Source organism: Lithobates pipiens, unplaced genomic scaffold (assembly GCF_037356315.1).
Source record: "Lithobates pipiens isolate NorthernLeopardFrog02 unplaced genomic scaffold, aLitPip1_a1.2 Scaffold_44, whole genome shotgun sequence".
In the NCBI taxonomy this organism is placed as follows: Eukaryota; Metazoa; Chordata; class Amphibia; order Anura; family Ranidae; genus Lithobates; species Lithobates pipiens.
In genome coordinates, this window is record NW_027507870.1 from 5,247,189 (window position 1) to 5,268,775 (window position 21,587).

Genomic DNA, 21,587 nt, shown 5'->3' on the forward strand with positions numbered 1-21,587 from the left:
AGATTTCATAAGATGGTTGTATTCTTTATGTTTTATTATATTCTTTATTTTCAGTTATATTCTTTTCTATTCTATTCTATTGTTTTTCTACTCTATTCCTTTAACTTCTTTTCCATTTTATTCTCTTTGAAAATTGGAAAACAAATCGAAAAACCATTCAAATTCGAATTCGGAGAATTTGAATTGATTAGAATACGGATAAACTGAAAGAATTCTGAAAACAAATTAAAAGGACTCAACAAATTTAACTAAACAAATTTATGTAAATAACGAATCAGAACAATTTTTTTTTTTTGTTCTGCACTTGTCTAGTTGGGGAAAGCTGACAATTCCATGTAAGGGAAAAAAAAAATCTGTTGAGTTTATTTCTTATTTTTTTTGCATTGACGTGATTTCCCCCTATGGCAGGTCAAGGCTAACCTTGCCTTTTTACAATATTGCATTTTAGTCCTACAAATGGTCAGAATTGAAAAGCGTGATTGGCCTCCCATAGACTTTGTAGACTTTAAGCCTCCAATAACATTCATGACCAAACCCACTGATCCCACCACCCACCACCATCAGCTGACTGATCCCATCTTCCCTCCCATCACCACCACCACAGACATTAATTCATTGATCCCATCCTCCCTCTCAACCACCAGTGGACTGAAGCCACCCACCCGCCCTTACCACCACCATCAATGGACTGATCCCATTCACCCCCCCTTACCACCACCACCATCAGTGGACTGATCCTACTCCCTCATCACCCTCAGGTAGGGCCCTACAAATGATCAGAATTGAAAAGCACGATTCGCCTCCCATAGACTTTGTAGACTTTAAGCCTCAAGCAACATTCATGACCAAACCCAATGGTCCCACCACCATCAGTTGACTGATCTCATCTCCCCTCCCCACCACCACCACCACCATCAATTGACTGATCCCATCCCCCCTCCCCACCATCAATGGACTGATTGCACCTCCCCCTTACCACCACCATCAGTGGACTGATCCTACTCCCTCATCACCCTCAGGTAGGGCCCTACAAATGGTCAGAATTGAAAAGCATGATTCGCCTCCCATAGACTTTGTAGACTTTAAGCCTCAAGCAACATTCATGACCAAAGCCAATGGTCCCACCACCATCAGTTGACTGATCTCATCTCCCCTCCCCACCAGCACCACCACCATCAATTGACTGATCCCATCCCCCCTCCCCACCATCAATGGACTGATCCCACCCCCCCCCCCCCCCTTACCACCACCATCAGTGGACTGATCCTACTCCCTCATCATCCTCAGGTAGGGCCCTACAAATGGTCAGAATTGAAAAGCACGATTTGCCTCCCGTAGACTTTGTAGACTTTAAGCCTCAAGCAACATTCATGACCAAACCCAATGATCCCACCACCATCAGTTGACTGATCTCATCTCCCCTCCCCACCACCACCATCAATTGACTGATCCCATCCCCCCTCCCCACCATCATTGGACTGATCCCACCCCCCCTTACCACCACCATCAGTGGACTGATCCTACTCCCTCATCACCCTTAGGTAGGGCCCTACAAATGGTCAGAATTGAAAAGCATGATTCACCTCCCATAGACTTTGTAGACTTTAAGCCTCAAGCAACATTCATGACCAAACCCAATGGTCCCACCACCCACCACCATCAGTTGACTGATCTCATCTCCCCTCCCCACCACCACCACCATCAATTGACTGATCCAATCCCCCCTCCCCACACCATCAATGGACTGATCCCACCCCCCCCTTACCACCACCATCAGTGGACTGATCCTACTCCCTCACCACCCTCAGTGAGGGCCCTACAAATGGTCAGAATTGAAGAGCATGATTCGCCTCCAATAGACTTTGCAAACTTTAAGCCTCAAGAAAAATGTATGAACCCAAAACATGCAGGTTTCCTCACCCCTAGCAGTGATCTGTCCCCTAACAATACAGAGCGATCCCAGTACTGACCTGTATGGTCTCCTCCTTCACCTGGGCCAGTCTGGAGTTGCGGTTTGTACAATCTTCATCAACGTTTTTACGGGGCTTCTTCTCCTCAGAGAAGAAATAACATTTATCATTGATGCCAATCCAAAAAGTTGGACATTCAGAAAACTGTCCTGCAATATGGAATAATAGACATAATCAGCAATGATAGAGACACAGCCCGTAGGACCCTGCTGTAGCTCTTCTGTTTGGGTTGAGCGGTTAGTTTGATCTCTATGGTTTTTCCTGTTTCGGTAGTCAGTACAAAGGAGCATTGGGAGGAGTTAGTTGTTGCTGGAGTAGAAGGGGGCAGACAGAGAGAAAGGCCGCGTACACACGGGCGGACTGTGCGCCCAACTTTGTCCGCTGAACAGTGTTTCAGCGGACAGTCCGCTCGTGTGTGGGCTTCAGCGGACAGTTTCAGCGGACAGTCTGACGAACAAAGTTTTTCGGAATTCCCGTAAGACAGTCCGCTGAAACTTGGTTTGAGCGGACAGTCCCCGCGTGTGTAGGCTTGTTCGACAAACTAAGTCTCGCGCATGCTCAGAAAGAATTTACACGGCGAAGGTTGCATTGCAGTGTATAGGACGTCGTTTTTCTAGTCCCGTCGTACGTGCCGTTCATGTCATCGCGCACGCTTTCAGCAGACTGTTCGTTCATCGTGTGTGGTCAAGTCCGTTCATGCAAATTTTGAGCGGACTGTTTGTCGTACTGTTTGACGAACAAAGTTGGGCGAACAGTCCGCCCGTGTGTACGCGGCCAAAGAGTGTTCATAATTTAGACCTAATGGCAATCCAAGACCGTCAACAGCTGAGACCATATAGTACAACAAACTATAGCTTTATATATTAGAAGAGGATTGGGGTGGGATTATAACTGTGCCAACATATAATAATAGAAACAAGAAGTATCTAAAATATCACATTTATTGTAGACATAGATAAAATATGATCAAATAAAACTCAATTGTACATCTCCATTTTGGTGGTCGGGCAAATGAAATTCCGGTTATATGGTGGCTATAGGTTCATATGTTATCCCGACATGTTTCGCCAGTGTTGGCTTCGTCAGAGGATTTAAGAAACCGCCGGAAGACATGGGAAACCCGACAAGCCCCCAGGCGGTCACCACTAGGAACAGCACCACCGAAGAGAGGAGGCACCATGCGACCATAGAGGACACACACTAATTCCCCGTACACTCGACCGGACTTTCTGGCAGACTAGGTCTGACGGTCTTCCCGACGGCCTTTCAGCGTAGTTCCGATGGACTTTCGGACTTGGCCACTACAAACGGACTAAGTCCGTTTGTTTTGAATGTGATGGCGTAAGACGGGACTTAAGAAGGAAGTCAATAACCAGTAGCCAATACCTTCCTTTGCATCGTATTTGCTCCGTCGGACCAGCACACAAACGAACGGTTTTCCTGATAGGAATTGAGTCCGTCGGACAGATTTGAAACATGTTCTATTTCTAGGTCTGTCAGATTTTTAAAACGAAAAAACAATCGGATTAGCCCTCACACGATCGGATTGCCCGACGGAACGATTCCGTCTGACCTAGTCTGCCAGAAAGTCCGGTCGTGTGTACGTGGCATTAGACTAAATAGTAGGTTCTTCAACTATCACAAACTCTCCACCATAGAGGACACACAATGACCAGGTTGAAGAGCAATATGCAGAGTGAACACAAGAGGGCACCTAAATATAGGACAACAACTGTCCAGACTAGGTGGATTGGCTTAGCTTTCAAAGAGAAGAAAAAAACATTCAGCAGGTCACTCTCAGTCCCTGGCTTTATGAGTGACTTGTATAGCACTACCTATGCAAACTGAATTGCCTCAGGGTGCTTTTTGCTACCAGTGTCCATCTGTGGTATAGCAGGGTCCTTTGCCCCATGGGGTCCCGACACACTTACAAACATACACATATTTGACCAATTTTTTTTCGACAGGATCTAATTAACCTACCAGCATGTCTTTGGAGTGTGGGGGGAAACCAGAGTACCCAGAGGAAACCCAAGCAGGCACAGGGAGAACATGCAAACTCCAGGCAGATGGTGTTGATGGTCAGGATTTGAACCAGTGACCCTCTTACTGCTAGGTGAAAGCGCTAACCACTACACCGCTGTGCTTTATCCTCTGGGAAACGCCTGAATCCTCAATCCTCCCTACCTCTGAATAAGCCAGACCAGGGTAGCTGGAGGACTATTATTTAAAGGCTGTTGCCAAATGGGCAGGGGATAGAACTTTATGCAACTAAGGTACTATATGCTGCACCCTTCATTTAACTGTGAAGCATTTTCTGCTTGATCAATAAAGCTTTTTTTTATACTAGTTCACGTTGAGTAAATGGGGTCCCTTCCTTGCCATTTAAAATGGGTGGCCTATACCTGGGGAACTTCATGTGGAACATGGCTTAGTGAGAGGTGGTGGTGTCCTGGTGAAGTTTCCCATCTGCACCGTGAATCTAGTAGCCCAGTGGCCTTGAGGCCAGGTAATAGCAGAGGAAGACCTAAATACCCTTCCAACAGCTAACATCAGGTGTTGACTGGTTACAAAGATCTGCTGGAAGACACCTGCTGGTGGACACCGCAACTGCATACTTCTGTACTGGGAAGCACAATGCCACCAGCTGGTGATCCAGATCCTGACAGTCTCAGCCCTTGTACACACGGTCGGAGATTCCGGCAACCAAATCTGTAGGAGTAATTCCAACGGATTAATTCCGGAAGAGGTCCGGAAGTGATGTTGCACACACACGGTCGGACTAAGTTGTCGGAAAATCCGATTGTACATAAAGTGATGCCGTTATTTCGTTACGAAGGGACTACGTTCAGGCTAGTAGCCAATAGCTTTGGTCTAGGAATTTGATTTGAGCATGCGTGGCACTTTGTCCGTCGGAGTAGGCTACACATGATCGGAGTATGTCCGATCGGAGCATTTTGTCGGAAAATTTTACCGGCAAGTTGGAAAAGTTGGTCCGTCGGATATTCTTGACGGAAACAGTCCGATGGAGACCACACACAGTCAGAACATCCGACAAAACGGTCCGATAGGACACATTCCGACGGAATCTCCGACCGTGTGTACAAGGGCTAATAGTTCTCCAACACAGAAGTTACTTATGTAGGCCTCGAAGTGCAGGAACTCACCTATTAACTGCCCTTGGGGGAAGGGGGCGCTACAAGCCTACAAGCCAGGCAAAGCAAAGACCACCCCGTCATATGGAATAATGGAGACAGTCAGTGATGACAGAGAGACAGCTGTATTACCTTGTTGAGTCTGATTTCTCCGGAGGTAGAATCGGGCACACTGGTTGTCTTGTTGGCTTCTGTTCCTTGGTGGGTCTGTTATCAGTTCGTCCTTTTGCACTCTTGCTGTTCCTGTGATACACATTCATCTTTAAGAGAAGTTTCTGACAAGTAATGAAGGTACAGTGGATATAAAAAGTCTACACACCCCTGTTAAAATGTCAGGTTTCTGTGATGTAAAAAAAATGAGACAAAAATAAATCATCTTAGAACTTTTTCCACCTTTAATGTGACCTATAAACTGTACAACTCAACTGAAAAATGAACTGAAATCTTTTAGGGCGTAAGTAAAAAAAAAATAATGTGGTTTCATAATGGTGCACACCCTCTTATAACTGGGGATATAGCCATATTCAGAATTAACCAATAACATTCAAGCTCATGTTAAATAGGAGTCAGTACACACCGGCCACCATTTAAAGTGCCTCTGATTAACCCCAAATGAAATTCAGCTGTTCTAGTTGGTCTTTCCTGACATTTTCTTAGTCGCATCCTACAGCAAAAGCCATGGTCTACAGAGAGCTTCCAAAGCATCAGAGGGATCTCATTGTTAAAAAAAAGTATCAGTCAGGAGAAGATACAAAAATGTTTTCCAAGGCATTAGATATACCATGGAAGACAGTGAGGGACGGTCATCATCAAGTGGAGAAAATATGGCACAATGCCATTGCCAAGAACTGGACGTCCCTCCAAAATTGATGAAAAGTCAAGAGGAAAACTGATCAGGGAGGCTGCCAAGAGGCCTACAGCAACATTAAAGCGGAGGTCCACCCTAAAATGGACCTCCGCTCATCAGAATCCCCCCCCCTCCGGCGCCACAATCGGCACCTTTCAGGGGGGAGGGGGGTGCAGTTACCTGGATAATCCAGGTAACTGCACCCACTTCCGGGCTAGCTCTCTGCGGAAAGGGGCGTACGTTACGCCCCTTTCCGCAAGCGCCTGCCCCCTTCAGCAAGTGCCCCGCTGCCTGCTGGGAAACACACAGCTCCCAGAGGCAGCGGGGACCGTCCGGATTGCGCCGCGCGGCTCGCGCATGCGCAGTAGGGAACCGGGAAATGAAGCCGAAAGGCTCCATTTCCTGATTCCCATACCCAAGATGGCGGCGGCAGGACCCGATAGACGAGCGAGCGATCGGCTTCGGGTGCCGACATCGCGGGCGCGCTGGACAGGTAAGTGTCACTATTTAAAAGTCAGCAGCTGCAGTATTTGTAGCTGCTGGCTTTTAAAAAAAAAAAAAAAAAAACAAGGAGTCCCGGTGGACTCCCGCTTTAAAGGAGCTGCAGGAATATCTGGCAAGTATTGGCTGTGTGGTGACAACAATCTCCCGTATTCTTCATATGTCCGGGCTATGGGATAGAATGGCAAGACAGAAGACTTTTCTTACCAAGAAAAACATCCAAGTCTGGCTAAATTTTGCAAAAACACATCTGAAGTCTCTCAAAAGCATGTGGGAAAATGTGTTATGGTCTGATGAAACCAAGGTTGAACATTTTTGGCCATGTTTGGCACAAAAACAACACCAAGACACTACCTGCCTGGAGTTTGCATGTTCTCCCTGTGCCAGCTTGGGTTTCCTCCAGGTACTTTGGTTTCCTCCCACACTCCAAAGACATGCAGGTAGGTTAATTGTCCAAAATTGGCCCTAGTATATGAATGGGGACCTTGGTTTGTGGGCTCCTTGAGGGTAGGGACCGACGTGAGTGTGCAATGTACAGGGATAGGGACAACTGTAGACACTCACTCAGGTTGAATTGGATGGACTGATGTCTTTATTCAACCTTACTAACTATCTGACTATGTAACTATATAACACTGCACATCACCAAAAGAACACTGTACCCACAGTGAAGCATGGTGGTGCCAGCATCATGCTTTGGGGCTGTTTTTCTTCAGCTGGAACAGGGGCCTTAGTCAAGGTAGACCAGTCAATATCGGCACAAAACCTTCAGGCTTCTGCTAGAAAGCTGAACATGAAGAGGAACTTCATCTTTCAGCATGACAACGACCCAAAGCATCCATCCAAATCAACAAAGGAATGGCTTCACCAGAAGAAGAGTAAAGCCGTGGAATGGCCCAGCCAAAGCCCAGACCTGAATCCGACTGAAAATCTGTGGGGTGATCTGAAGAGGGCTGTGCACAGGAGATGCCCTCGCAATCTGATTTGGAGTGTTTTTGCAAAGAAAAGTGGGCAAATAGTCAAGATGTGCCATGCTAATAGATTCATCCCGAAAAAGAGTGCTGAAATAAAATCAAAAGGAGCATCAAAAAAGTTAGTGTAAGGGCGTGCACACTTATACAACCACATTATTTAATTTTTTTAGTTTTACTTCCCTCCACCTAAAAGATTTCAGTTTGTTGTTCAACTGAGTTGTACAGTTTATACATTAACCACTTAAGCCCCGGACCAATTTGCAGCCAAAGGACCAGGGCCCTTTTTTGCGGTTCGGCACTGTGTCCCTTTAACTGACAATTGCGCGGTCGTGCGACGTGGCTCCCAAACAAAATTGGCGTCCTTTTTTCCCCACATTATAGAGCTTTCTTTTGGTGGTATTTTATAACCTCTGCGGTTTTTATTTTTTGCTCTATAAACAAAAATAGAGCGACAATTTTGAAAAAAATGTAATATTTTTTACTTTTTGCTATAAAAAATATCTAAAAAAAATGTTTTTTTCCTCAGTTTAGGCCGATACGTATTCTTCTACATATTTTTGGTAAAAAAAAAATCGCAATTAGCGATTATTGATTGGTTTGCGCAAATGTTATAGCCTTTACAAAATAGGGGATAGTTTTATAGCATTTTTATTAATATTTTTTTTTTTACTAGTAATGGTGGCGATCAGCGATTTTTATTGTAACTGCGACATTATGGCAGACACATCGGACATTTTTTACACATTTTTGGGACCTTTGTCATTTATACAGCAATCAGTGCTATTTAAATGCACTGATTCCTGTGTAAATGACACTGGCAGTGAAGGGGTTAACCAGTGGGTGGCAGTGTAGGGGTTAAGTGTTCCTAGGGAGCTGTTACTAACTGTTGGGGGGGTTGGGCTTTAATTTAGTGAACACTGATCTCTGCTCCAATCACATGGAGCAAAGATCAGCGTCACTAGTTGCTAGGCAGAACGGGGAAATGCTGTTTACAACGGCATCTCTCCGTTCAGCCGCCCTGTGAGCACGGGGAGAGGTTTGTTTACACAGACCTCTCCTCGTTCTTCAGCTCTGTGACACCAGCGACGATCGGGTCCACTGGTCCCGCTGCCACAGTCACGGATCTCAGGACCGGGTCGGGAGCGCGCCGCCGCCGGCGCGCCCCCGACCAACAGCTGGGCACTTAAAGAGCCACGTCCAGGTACATGATTGTGCCCAGCAATGCCATTCTGCCGACATATATCGGCGTGAGGCGGTCCTTAAGTGGTTAAAAGTGAAAAAAGTTCTGAAATGATTTATCTTTGTCTCATTTTTTTTACATCACAGATACCTGACATTTTAATTAGAGTGTGTAGACTTTTTATATCCACTTTATTAAGCAACTATATGCAGACAGGGTGCAGCCTCTTACTAGTAACACCCATGTATTATGATTTCTAAAGAACTTTTCGAAAGAATGCTTTAACTTCTGGTAGTATAAAGTGGTGCACGGCAGGATTTGGTTAAATTTGGCCATTCCTATAATTGCCGATACTGATCAGAAGCGATTAATAGCCATAAATACCCAGAATCAATCTGTCTTCTGGGGTAGAGGTTGATTTTTACAACTCAGAAGCTCCGCTCTCAGTGTATTTAGTATGTACAACTAACCCCGCCCCTGAGGAGTCTTTTACCTGATGCTCCGAGAATTATTAGCACTAACTGTAGAATGGCGCAGGTCGACAGCAATGCTATGAGAAGTGCCAGGACCAGACAACCATAGCAGGATGGCCCAGGGGCCTCGTTCTTATCTTTTGATGATGTGAAGGCCAAATGCTGAGAGGGGAATGTTGTAAGAGTATTGCTGGATGATGCCGGGACGAAATTGTCATACACAGAACATTCCTGGACCTTATGCTCCATTATAGATGCTGTAGGGACCACACTGCCATAGCTGTATTCGTAGACCACACCATTGCTATCACGATCTGGGAACACACAAAGAACATAAAACGAATACATGAGAATGGTGTTTGTAGGAAATCTATTAGTACAAGGGAACAGAGCATGCCAACAGGTATTTAGCACTTGTTGCCTGAAACTACTAGGCAAAAATCCTTTCTTATATTGTATATGTCAAAGAGGAAACAAATAGTATTGGATGCTAAATTCCCACCATCACAGAGCTCCACAACTAATTTTTTTTCCAATGCCGTGCTTATTACAGAGTGACATGAGTGAGCATATGTAGGTTGGATGAGAAGATTTGGTTGCAATGAAGGTGTTTAACCACTTAAGGACCAGGCCTCTTTTTCAGACTTGGTGTTTTCATGTTTAACCACTTTCAGACCGGACCAATTTGCTGGTCAAAGACCAGACCACTTTTTGCGATTCGGCACTGCGTCGCTTTAACTGACAATTGCGCGGTCGTGCGACGTGGCTCCCAAACAAAATTGACGTCCTTTTTTTTCCCACAAATAGAGCTTTCTTTTGGTGGTATTTGATCACCCCTGCGGTTTTTATTTTTTGCGCTATAAACAAAAATAGAGTGACAATTTTGAAAAAAACGCATTATTTTTTACTTTTTGTTATAATAAATATCCCCCAAAAATATATAAAAAAACATTTTTTTTCCCTCAATTTAGGCCGATACGTATTCTTCTACATATTTTTGGTAAAAAAAATCGCAATAAGCGATTATTGATTGGCTTGCGCAAAAGTTATAGCGTTTACAAAATAGGGATAGTTTTATAGCATTTTTATTAATTATTTTTTATTATTTTTTTTTTTACTAGTAATGGCGGCGATCTGCGATTTTTATTGTGACTGCGACATTGTGGGGGACCCATCGGACATTTTTGACACATTTTTGGGACCATTGTCATTTATACAGTAATCACTGCTATATAAATGCAGTGATTCCTGTGTAAATGACACTGGCAGTGAAAGGGTTAACCAGTGGGTGGCAGTGTAGGGGTTAAGTGTTCCTAGGGGTGTGTTACTAACTGTGGGGGGGGTTGGGCTTTCATTTAGTGTACACTGATCTCTGCTCCAATCACATGGAGCAGAGATCAGCGTCACTAGTTGCTAGGCAGAATGGGAAAATGTTGTTTATACAGCATTTCCTCCATTCGGCCGCTCCGTGAGACGATCGCGGGGATGCCCGCGGCGATCGAGTCCGCGGGTCCCGCGACCGGACTCGCGGGGGTCCCGACCAGCGTGGGAGCGCGCCGCCGGCGGCGCGCTCCCGATGGCACGGCGGCAACGAATATTGGACGTACATGTACGCCAATATGCCTGCCCGTGCCATGCTGTCGACGTACATCGTCGTGCGCTGGTCGGGAAGTGGTTAAAACTGTTTTTTTTGCTAGAAAATTACTTAGAACCCCCAAACATTTTATATTGTTTTTTTTTCTAACACCCTAGAGAATAAAATGGCGGTCATTGAAATACTTATTTTTCACACCGTATTTGCGCAGCGGTCTTACAAGCGCACTTTTTTTGGAAAAAATTCACTTTTTGAATAAAAAAATAAGACAACAGTAAAATTAGCCCAATTTTTTTTTATATTGTGAAAGATAATGGTACGCCAAGTAAATTGATACCCAACATGTCACGCTTCAAAATTGCGCCCGCTCGTGGAATGGCGTCAAACTTTTAGCCTCAAAAATCTCCATAAGCGACATTTAAAAAATTCTACAGGTTGCATTTTTTGCGCTACAGAGGAGGTCTAGGGCTAGAATTATTGCTCTCGCTCTACCGATCGCGGCGATACCTCACATGTGTGGTTTGACCACCGTTTTCATATGCGGGCGCTACTCACATATGCGCCCGCTTCTGTGCGCAAGCTCGTCGTGATGGGGGGGTTTTAAAAAAAAAAAAAATGTTTTCTTATTTATTTTAATGGATTTTATTTATTTTTACACTGTTTTTAAAAAAAAAAAAAATGTAAACATCCCTTGTAATAGAAAAAAGCATGACAGGGCCTCTTAAATATGAGATCTGGGGGGTCAAAAAGTCCTCAGATCTCATATTTGGGCTAAAATGCAAAAAAAAAAAAAGAAAATCTGACATTTAAAAAAAAATATACCTTTAAGAGGTATGGGCGGAAGTGACGTTTTGACGTCGCTTCCGCCCTCCTATGGTATAGAGATGAGTGGGGGGGCCATCTTAGCCTCACTTGTCTCTATGCCCAGCTAGGAAGAGGACCCAATCGCCTCCGCCGCTACCGACGGCTCCAGTAAGCGGCGGAAGGTGCGGGAGGGCGGCGGGAGGGGGGTGGCACCTCTCCCGCGGCCGATAGCGGTGATCTCGCCGCGGAGACCACCGTTATCGTACAGCCGACCGCCGCCTGAAGAGATGGATATCTCGGTTGTGGCAGCAGCTGCTGCCATTACCGAGATATCCCTCTTCAAAAAATAGGACGTACTTCGTCGTGCGGCGGTCGGCAAGTGGTTAAGTTGAGTAAGTTCTTCTGGGTTTGGTGAAGATGTTTGGCTGTCAGGACCCGGATCTAAACCTGTTACCTCTGCTGTGTCTTGCAGTATCTCTTATTGCTAAATCAGCGGAGATGACGGACAGCTCCCTGCCGTGTACACACAATCGGACTTTCCGGTGGACCAGAGTCCATCGGACAATTCGATCATGTGTGGGCTCCAGTGGACTTTTTCTTCCCAAAAGTCCGAGCGGACCAAGAAATAAGACTGGCTTCAAATTTGTCCACCGGACTCGGCTTTTAACGGACAATCGGTTTGTCTGTGTGCTAGTCGGACGGACTAAAACCGACACTAGGGCAGCTATTGGCTACTGACTATGAACTTCCTTAGTCTACGTCATCACGTTCAAATCCGTCAGACTAGCCCCAACAATAGAAGATTGGAATTATGAGATGAGCGAGGTGTGCTTCATGGAAAAACAGATTAGACAAGAGGGATATGTAGAAAAACAGATTTCGGATTATTGGAAGAAATGGGAGGAATTGAGTACCTCAGGAAAAGTGTGGGAATTTATGTGAGGGTGGGCGATTGATTGGAATAGTATTAATAAGTTGTGTTTTTTTTTTTTTTTTTTTTTTTTTATTGGGTATGGGGAATGTTTTATAATGATGTGAAATTTGAATGTAAGATTGAATGGATGTTTTATAATATAAATAAATAAAGAGAAATTTGAAACAAATCCGTCAGACTTTTGCAGTTATCGTGTGTGTCCAAGTCCGTTTGTTTGTAAGTCCGGCGGACCTCAACTGCATAGTCCGTCAGATTGTCCGCCCAGACAAATTCCGTAGAAAAGTCCGGTCGTGTGTACGCAGCATTAGACAACCTTGCCTTGAGTCTTGTTGCTCTTGAACCTTGAACTCTTTGCCCCTCCCATGGTCTTCCTGACTTATAGTTGTAGTTAATTCCGCTATATAATTAGGGCGGCACAGTGGTGTAGTGGGTAGCACTCTCACCTAGCAGTAAGAAGGGTCACTCTTTCGAATCCCAACCAAGACACTACCTGCCTGGAGTTTGCATGTTCTCCCTGTGCCTGCGTGGGTTTCCTCCAGGTACTCTGGTTTCCTCCCACAATCCAAAGACATGCAGGTAGGTTAACTGGCTTCTGTCCAAAATTGAATGGGGACCTTGGATTGTGGGCTCCTTGAGGGTAGGGGCCAATGTGAGTGTGCAATGTACAGGGATAGGGACAATTGTAGACACCTCATTCAGGTTGAACTGGATGGACAGGTGTCTTTATTCAACCTTACTAACTATGAATTAGCTTTTTAGGGGCCCCCAATGGGTTATGTCATCATGTGCTATTATGCACAGTATATTAGTACATTATGGCAGACTTACCGGTCAAACGGTGCCCTCCAGCACTCGGCAGACTCCCGACACCTCCATCTTCGCCCAGTCTTTCTTCTGGGTTCTGTTTCTTCGGATCAAGCTGCGATGTCATCACTCCTGCACATTCACAATGGGGGTCACATCATCACGGCACAAATTGGGGCCATAAAAGGTCACTGAGCTGCACATGCGTGCCTTAGTATACATGACAGATGATAGGCAGGGGAATGCATTTATGCCAGAAGAGACCAATAGGGCCTCTTCTGTCATAAATACTCTCTGCCTTTCAGCATATTTTTGAAAAATGAAGCTTACTTCCACTTTAAGCCAAACCTTTGCATTTCCTATTTACCAGATTATTGTGCTCTCCCCAGCCAATATCTCGCTCTTGTAACTCCTGCTGCTGTCCATATCTTTGCTACTACTCATTACCCACCTTTGGCTTGTTCCTCGACTACCCTCCCATTTGATCCCAACCTGCAACCACTTGTTACCAACCTTTGCCTTGTTCTTTGACTACTCTTCTGCTTAATCTCAACTTGCAAACACTTGTTACTGACCTTTGGCTTTTATACTGACTACACTATATATGCTACTGGATCCCAGCTTGCTCACCTCCTGGTGGGGAGGACCAAAACATAGTACTAACATGCAGTAAATGCATCTCCACCATCAGGAGCTCTGGTGAATATTAGTTAGTACTTAGACCCAGCATCTTGGGTGGGCCCGTGTCATCCATCAGGGTGACCAGCTTGTATACCTACCTTGCTGGTCAGTGGGAGCCCTCCTGCTGCTATAGCTACTGGTCTCGGAGCCTGACCCTTTACAGTGATATTGGCTTTGATAAAGGTCTTTAGGATACGAAAATACATTTGGGCTGGAGAAGGGTTTAAGAATAAATAAGAAATCTGGGTTGGGGAAGACTGGCTTGGATGGGAGACTGGGAGCAGGTTTTAGTTGGATGAGTGGGTAATTAATTTTTGAGCTGGGTGAGGATAGTTGGGTTGGGTTAGAGTGTTGGGTGTGATTATGATATAGGTGTTAGATTAGTGTAATTAAGTTGCAGGAAAGAGTTTGGTGTGTTGAGGGGTTTAGAATAAGAGAAGGGATAGGTATGTTTGGAAGATTTGGTTGAGTAGTAGACTTTTGTTTGGTGAGGGGGTTGTCATGGTTATGCAATAGAGTTGGTCTGCTTACCTGTTTCCATGTGTTCATCTCTAGAGACCAGCCGACCCTCACCTGACTGCTTTTGTAATCCATCCTCTGGCATGACTCCACCCTAGCTCCTATCAGAGAACTCTATATTAACCTGTGCACTGCAGACCATCCCTGCTGATCAACCATTGTGTATTCATTGTGTGTTTAGCTTCCTGTTACCTGCCGTGTGCTCTTCTGTTATTCCGTTACCGACTTTGGCGTGTCTTTGACTATCCCTGTTTGCCTGTGATCCTGACCTTTTGGCGTGTCCCTGACTATTCCTGTCTGCTTGTAGCCCCGACCTTGGCTTTGTCCCTCACCATCCCTATCCTCCTGTTGCCTACTGTGGGTGTGAGCTGGGGGACCCTGGGGGTCGCGACCTGGAGCCAGTTGCAGCCAAGTCCATCCTCACCACTCGAGGCTCTGGTGAACACCTGCTGGCTCTTAGACTCCGCGCCCCAGGGAATCTTACGCTCTAACCCCGGTGGGACCTGTCTCCCGTCCGCAGCAGTCAGCCGTAGGGTCCACAACCTTGCAGTGCACTCCTGATCCCTACGGTGTGCATCTGTCACCTCGCCTCAAGGTGACCTGACAGGGGTAATCATGGTGTCTAGGTTGGACCATAATATTGGTGACTGGAACCGGTGGTGGGGGGGGTTGTTTATGAAGGATGAGGTTACTTTGGTTTGGAGAGGGAATTTGGGTTAAGTGAAGGGTTTAGAATGCAGGGGGTAACTTGGCTGGATGACAAATTTGGAATGGAAGTAAGCTTTTGATTAGGTAGGGGCTAATAATAGTGTTTAGATTGAGTGGCCATATATGGACTGGGTGGGGTTGATTGGGTTGTGTAAAGCAGTGGTCATCGACCCTGTCCTCAGGGCCCACTAACAGGCCAGGTTTTATGTATTACCTTGGGGAGGTGCAGACTAGAATACGGCAATCACTGAGCAGCAAATGATATCACCTGTGATGTATTTTAGTTATCTTGCAAACCTGGCCTGCTAGTGGGCCCTGAGGACAGGGTTGATGGCCACTGGTGTAAAGAGTTTAGAATAAGTGATAAGTGTTAGTTGGCTTCTTAGGGGAAGAATAATAATTGTTGTTCTGTGATAAACCCCCTCCCTTCCTTCCATGTCCTCCCACCTTCTTTGGTCTATTTATACCTTCAAATGCACATCTGAAACTTTCACATCTCTTTCTAAGCTCATGGTTTCCATACATACAATGTACAATATATCTGTTGTAATATGGGAGTTGGTAGCTCAGAAGTGGTGAGCATTCTTTAACCTGAGCGCGCTCACCCCGTTCCTGCCCGGAGCCAATTTTCAGCTCTGTTATACTTTGAATGACAATTACTCAGTCATACAACACTGTACCTTCATGAAAATTGTTATCAATTTTGTCCCACAAACATAGCTTTCTTTTGGTGGTATTTTTTGCGAAAAAAAAATGATGAAAGACCGAAAATTTTGAAGAAAAAATAATTTTTTTCTTAGTTTCTGTCAGTAAATTTTGTAATTAAATTGGAAGTAAACCCTTCTATCGTTTTAAGTCAAGGAAGCCGCCATCTTGGCCTCTTATGATTCTCCAACTGCCATAATGCTGCACATGTGATCAGTTATGAAACCAGCCATTGGATGGTTTGAAAGTTTGGTTGAGAGCACAATCAATGTGAATGTTAGCATTTCCGGCACGCCGGTGTCCCATCATATAAGGTCCCCCATCAGATAGTGTCCGCTGTGTACTGCGCATGCGCAGTGCACAGCAACACAGATTCCGAAAATAGCGCCGTGAGTCCAGGTTCTAGCCCCACCATCCAAGTGGACACAGAGTAGAAATAAAAAAGAGCCGAGCGCAGCGAGGCCGAGCCCGAAGCGTGGCAAGCGAAGCTTGCCCGCGAGGGGCCCTCTAATTTTCCGAACCCTATGTCCGCTTGGATGGGGGGGCTACCACCTCCACTCACGGCGCAGGCGCCGTTCAACTTCGGAGATTTTCTGAAGCTTTTTCTGCCCCGTACTGCTCATGCGCAGTATGGGGCGGACACTATATTATGGCAGGACACTATCTGCCAGAACACCGGGAATGTAAGTGTTTTTTGAAACTGGGTTTACTCCTGCTTTAAGTATTCACTGTGTGCGCTGAATGCTGATGAGGCAGCACTGATGGGCACTAATAGGCAGCACTTATGGGCACTGATCAGGTGGCACTTATGGCCACTGATGAGGCGGAACTGAAGTGAATGAATGAATGAATGAATGAAATACTTGTATAGCGCACAATGCGAACTGAATCGCCTCTAGGCGCTGCTAGAAAGTGCACTGATGAGGAGGCGCTAATATGCCACATTGGTGGGCACTGATATGCGGCACTGATGAGCGCTGATGGGTGGCACTGATGAGCACTGATAGGTGGCACTTATGGCCAATGATGGGCGGCATGGATAGACGGTACTGATGGACAACACTGATGAGCAGGCACTGATGGGCACTGAAAGGCAGTACTGATTGGCATCACTGATGGGCATTGATTGGTGTCACTGATGGGCACTGATTGGTGTCACTGGGCACTGCTGGGCCTACATTGATGATCAGTGCCCCGATTACCTGTACAGCCTCTGCTGCCAGGATATGGCGCTGATCGGATCTCCTCGCCCTCACACTCTGTCAGTGCTAGGCGAGGAGAGCCAAAATCTAGATCTAGACCTCCTCTGTAACTCAGAAGTGGTAACCTGTATACATTTTTAAAATGTCACCTATGGAGACTTTTACGGGTAAAAGTTTGTCGCCGTTCCGCGAGCGGGGCGCAATTTCGAGGTGTGACAATTTGTTGGGTATCAATTTACTCGGCATAACATTATCTTTCACAAAATAAATATTGATATAACTTCACTGTTGTCTTTTTTTTTTTTTTTAAGTCAAAATTTGTAATTTTTTCCAAAAAAATTGTAAGACCTCTGTGCAAATACGGTGTGACATAAAGTATTGCAGCGACCGCCATTTTATTCTCTAGGGTGTCTGAAAATAATATATAATGTTTGGGGGTTCTAAGTAATTTTGTAGCAAAAAAAATAAAAAAATGATTTTAACTTGTAAACACCAAGTCTGAAAAATAGGCCCGGTCCTTAAGTGGATAAAATGCACCTTTAAAAACCCCATGTCATTTTTCTAACCATTTCTTAAAGCGGGAGTCCGCCGGGAGTTCCGCCGTTTTTTTTTTTTAAAAGCCAGCCGCTACAAAAACTGCAGCTGCTGACTTTTAAAATAAGGACACTTACCCGCCCAGCGCGCCCGCGATGTCGGCACCTGAAGCCGATCTCTCGATCGTCTCTCGGGTGCTGCCGCCACCATCTTGGGTATGGGAATCAGGAAGTGGAGCCTTTCGGCTTAATTTCCCGGTTCCCTACTGCGCATGCGCGAGTCGCGCTGCGCAATAAGGACGGTCCCCGCTGTCTCTGGGATCCATGTGTTTCCCAGCAGGCAGCGGGGGACTTTCGGAAAGGGGCGTAGATTCTGCGGAAAGGGGCGTAGATTCTGCAGAATCTACGCCGGAAGTGGGTGCAGATACCTGTACTGTACAGGTACCTGCACCCCCCTGCCCCCTGAAAGGTGCCAATTGTGGCGCCGGAGGGGGGGAGGGTTCCAATGAGCAGAAGGTCCACTTTAGGGTGGACCTCCGCTTTAATCTCACACTGTCACATTGTTCAGAAATAAATAATAGGAATTAACAGTGTGTCTGCTGTTGCCGTATTCTGGTGATGAAGACCAATAAAGGTGTGACATCATGGACAGTTGATCGTGTGAAATGGGTGGTGATGGTGCCGGAGGAGGAGGACCTGTTGCTAATCCTATATTTTAAAAGTCTCTAACAGTTGCAGAAATTGAATAAGAGCGATCAACTGAACAATACATTCATTAATGATGGCCATTAATGATATTGGTTACATCTATACAGTATCTCACAAAAGTAAGTACACCCCTCAGTCACATTTGTGTAAATCTTTTCTTCTCTCTTTTCATGTGACAACACTGAAGAAATGACACTTGTCTACAATGTAAAGTAGTGAGTGTACAGCTTGTATAACAATGTAAATTTGTCGTCCCCTCAAAATAACTCAACACACAGCCATTAATGTCTAAACCGCTGGCAACAAAAGTCAGTACACCCCTAAGTGAAAATGTCCAAATTGGGCCCAAAGTGTCAATATTTTGTGTGGCCACCATTATTTTCCAGCACTGCCTTCACCCTCTTGGGCATGGAGGTCACCAGAGCTTCACAGGTTGTCACTGGAGTCCTCTTCCCCTCCTCCATGACGACATCATGGAGCTGGTGGATGTTGGAGACCTTGCGCTCCTCCACCTTCCGTTTGGGGATGTCCCACAGATGCTCCATAGGGTTTAGGTCTGGAGACATGCTTGGCCAGTCCATTAACTTTACCCTCAGCTTCTTTAGCAAGGCAGTGGTGGTGTTGGAGGTGTGTTTGGGGTGGTTATCATGTTGGAATACTGCCCTGCGGTCCAGTCTCTGAAGGGAGAGGATCATGCTCTGCTTCAGTATGTCACAGTACATGTTGGCATTCATGGTTCCCTCAATGATCTGTAGCCCCCAATGCCGGCAGCACTCAGGCAGCCCCAGACCATGACACTCCCACCACCATGCCTGACTGTAGACAAGACACACTTGTCTTTGTCCTCCTCCCCTGGTTGCCCCCACACACGCTTGTCACCATCTGACACCAAATACGTTTATCTTGGTCTCATCAGACCACAGGACATGGTTCCAGTAATCCATGTCCTTAGTCTGCTTGTCTTCAGCAAACTGTTTGCAGTCTTTCTTGTGCATCATCTTTAGAAGAGGCTTCCTTCTGGGACGACAGCCATGCAGACCAATTTGATGCAGTGTGCAGCGTATGGTCTGAGCACTGACAGGCTGACCCCCCCCACCCCTTCAACCTCTGCAGTAGGGATGAGCCGAACACCTCCCCGGTTCGGTTCACACCAGAACCTTCGAACGGACCTAAAATTCGTACGAACTTTAGAACCCTATTAAAGTCTATGGGACTCGAACGTTCAAAATCAAAAGTGCTAATTTTAAAGGCTAACATGCAAGATATGCAACAGACAACACCAGCGTTAGTAAGGGGTATCTTCAGGTGTATACTGTGCTGGAGGCACACAACACCCACTTTAACTCCTGCAGATGCCTGCATTACAGAACACCAGCAATAAAGGGTAGATACAGGTGTATACTGTGCTGGAGGCACACAACACCCACTAACTCCTGCAGATGCCTTAATTAGAGAAAAACAGCAATAAAGATTAGATACAGGTGTATACTGTGCTGGAGGCACACAACACCCACTAACTCCTGCAGATGGCTGAGAAAAGAACACACTGTCCCTGCCTATCTTGCTCTTTCCCTGCACGCCAGAACACACTATACAAGGCCGCCGCTCTGGAGGCCTTATATAGTGTGGGGCATGTACTAAACCCCTTGCGCTATAATTGGCCACAGGCCACAGGCCTTCCCATATATCATATCAATTGAATTGAATTTTCATTTGTGATTTTTTTTTTTTTTTAGATTCTCTGGGCCCTCTTTGCCCTGTTATACAATTACATATCTGGGTTTGGTGACATCAATTTTGGAGCGTTGTATACATCTATCAAAGAGTCTCATCTGACTCGTGGGCTTTTTTGCGATGTATTATTCAAATGATCCATGTAAGGCTGTCCGCTTGGGTTGAGAGACAAGTATAACTGGAGCCAGAAGGTGGTGCTGTGAGTGGTAAAGCATGGACATTATGTATGTTTTGGTTTGATCTTTCTTCCATTTATATATATTTTTTTGATTGGATATTTTGTATTTCCAGAGAGTGGCTTCCCTGAAGAAGATAATTTTTTGTGTCAATCGAAAAGCGTTGGATAAAAGCCGCTCTTTGTTGTTCTATTTTTTGTACATAATGTATGGTGCATTGTGTTAAATATGTATGTATCATTTTTGTATGTATTTTGAAAAAAAAATGGTTTGTTTTGCATCAATAAATATATTGTTTTTATATAACTTCCAATGACATTGCCTTTAAAATCCCACCCTCTTGAGGTATTCCAATATTCTGTATATAGATACATATAGTTACAGACTCACTTCAACCTCAATACACATAGTGCCAAATCAGGGCTGGTGCAAGGATTTTTGACACCCTAGGCGAAACCTCATTTTGCCGCCCCCGTTGGCCCCACCCTTGACTCCACCCACTTTATCCTGCCCATGTGACAGGAGGCGGAGCTATACAGGTTCGGCTTCCTCTAGCGCTGGCTCCAGTGCTGCGCTGCGTCTCTAATTACACTACCGGCCAGACGGAGCAGCTGCCTGAGTTAGTTACATGCTGCAGCCTGCAGACGCGGAGGGAAATCAGTGGCCAGTCGCCCCTAGGCAGCACTGCACCCTAGGGGGCTGCCTAGTTTGCCTAGTGGCAGCACCGACCCTGTGCCTAATCCCCCCCCAGAAGGATCGGTGCTGTGTGAGACCTGACTGGGGACATGGCTGAACCTAACTCTTTACAAAAAATTGGACTAACATTTTACCCAACTAGTCCAAGGGATGAAAGTGATCAGGGGGGTGGCATTGACATTGTAGATGATGTCACTCACAGAGAAGCGTTCTGATAATCTGTACCATCTGGGCAATTCTGGTGATAGCTCAATACAAGGAGTGGAGAATGGGTCTATGTCCGTTAATTACTTCAGATACATGAACCTTCCAGAAGCTGATCTGCCGTTGCTTGCTCTGGGTTGCACCAGATCCTTGCCTCGTTTTGATGGCACTTTTGAAATGCCGTCAAATATACATATTAATTTTCATAGCAGATAACGTATTACACAAAATTCACACAAATTCAATCTTTTGCTAAATTTAACTTAAATTAAAAAAAGGAAAAACCGATTAGAAGCTGCAAACCAAAAGATAGTTTCCAAAGAGGTTGTCCACTTTAAATTCCCACATCCCTCCCCGGGTTACCTGCTTTCTGGGCGCTCCTTTGGGCCGTCTCAGTGTCCTCCTCCATGTTGTCTCTGCTCTCATATGATGTTCTGTGGTCTCTCCAGCCAGAGGGAAGAGGTAATGAGAGCTGAGAGCTCCTA

The 21,587-nt window shown here is 45.6% G+C and overlaps 1 protein-coding gene across 2 annotated transcripts in view; it reads right to left on the reverse strand.

Annotated features, from left to right (window-relative positions):
* The window catches only part of LOC143956907 (uncharacterized), a 34,590-nt gene extending 13,003 nt beyond the window's left edge, over window positions 1–21,587 (reverse strand). The window contains exons 1-5 of one of the 2 annotated variants that reach the window (XM_077467077.1): window positions 21,466–21,587; window positions 13,261–13,368; window positions 9,121–9,414; window positions 5,258–5,368; window positions 1,971–2,119 (exon numbers count right to left, since the gene is read on the reverse strand). In XM_077467077.1, the coding sequence (XP_077323203.1) occupies window positions 1,971–2,119; window positions 5,258–5,368; window positions 9,121–9,414; window positions 13,261–13,368; window positions 21,466–21,511 (708 nt within the window). In that variant the 5' untranslated portion in view covers window positions 21,512–21,587. The remainder of the gene's footprint in view (window positions 1–1,970; window positions 2,120–5,257; window positions 5,369–9,120; window positions 9,415–13,260; window positions 13,369–21,465) is intronic. The other variant, XM_077467078.1, reaches the window with a different exon arrangement.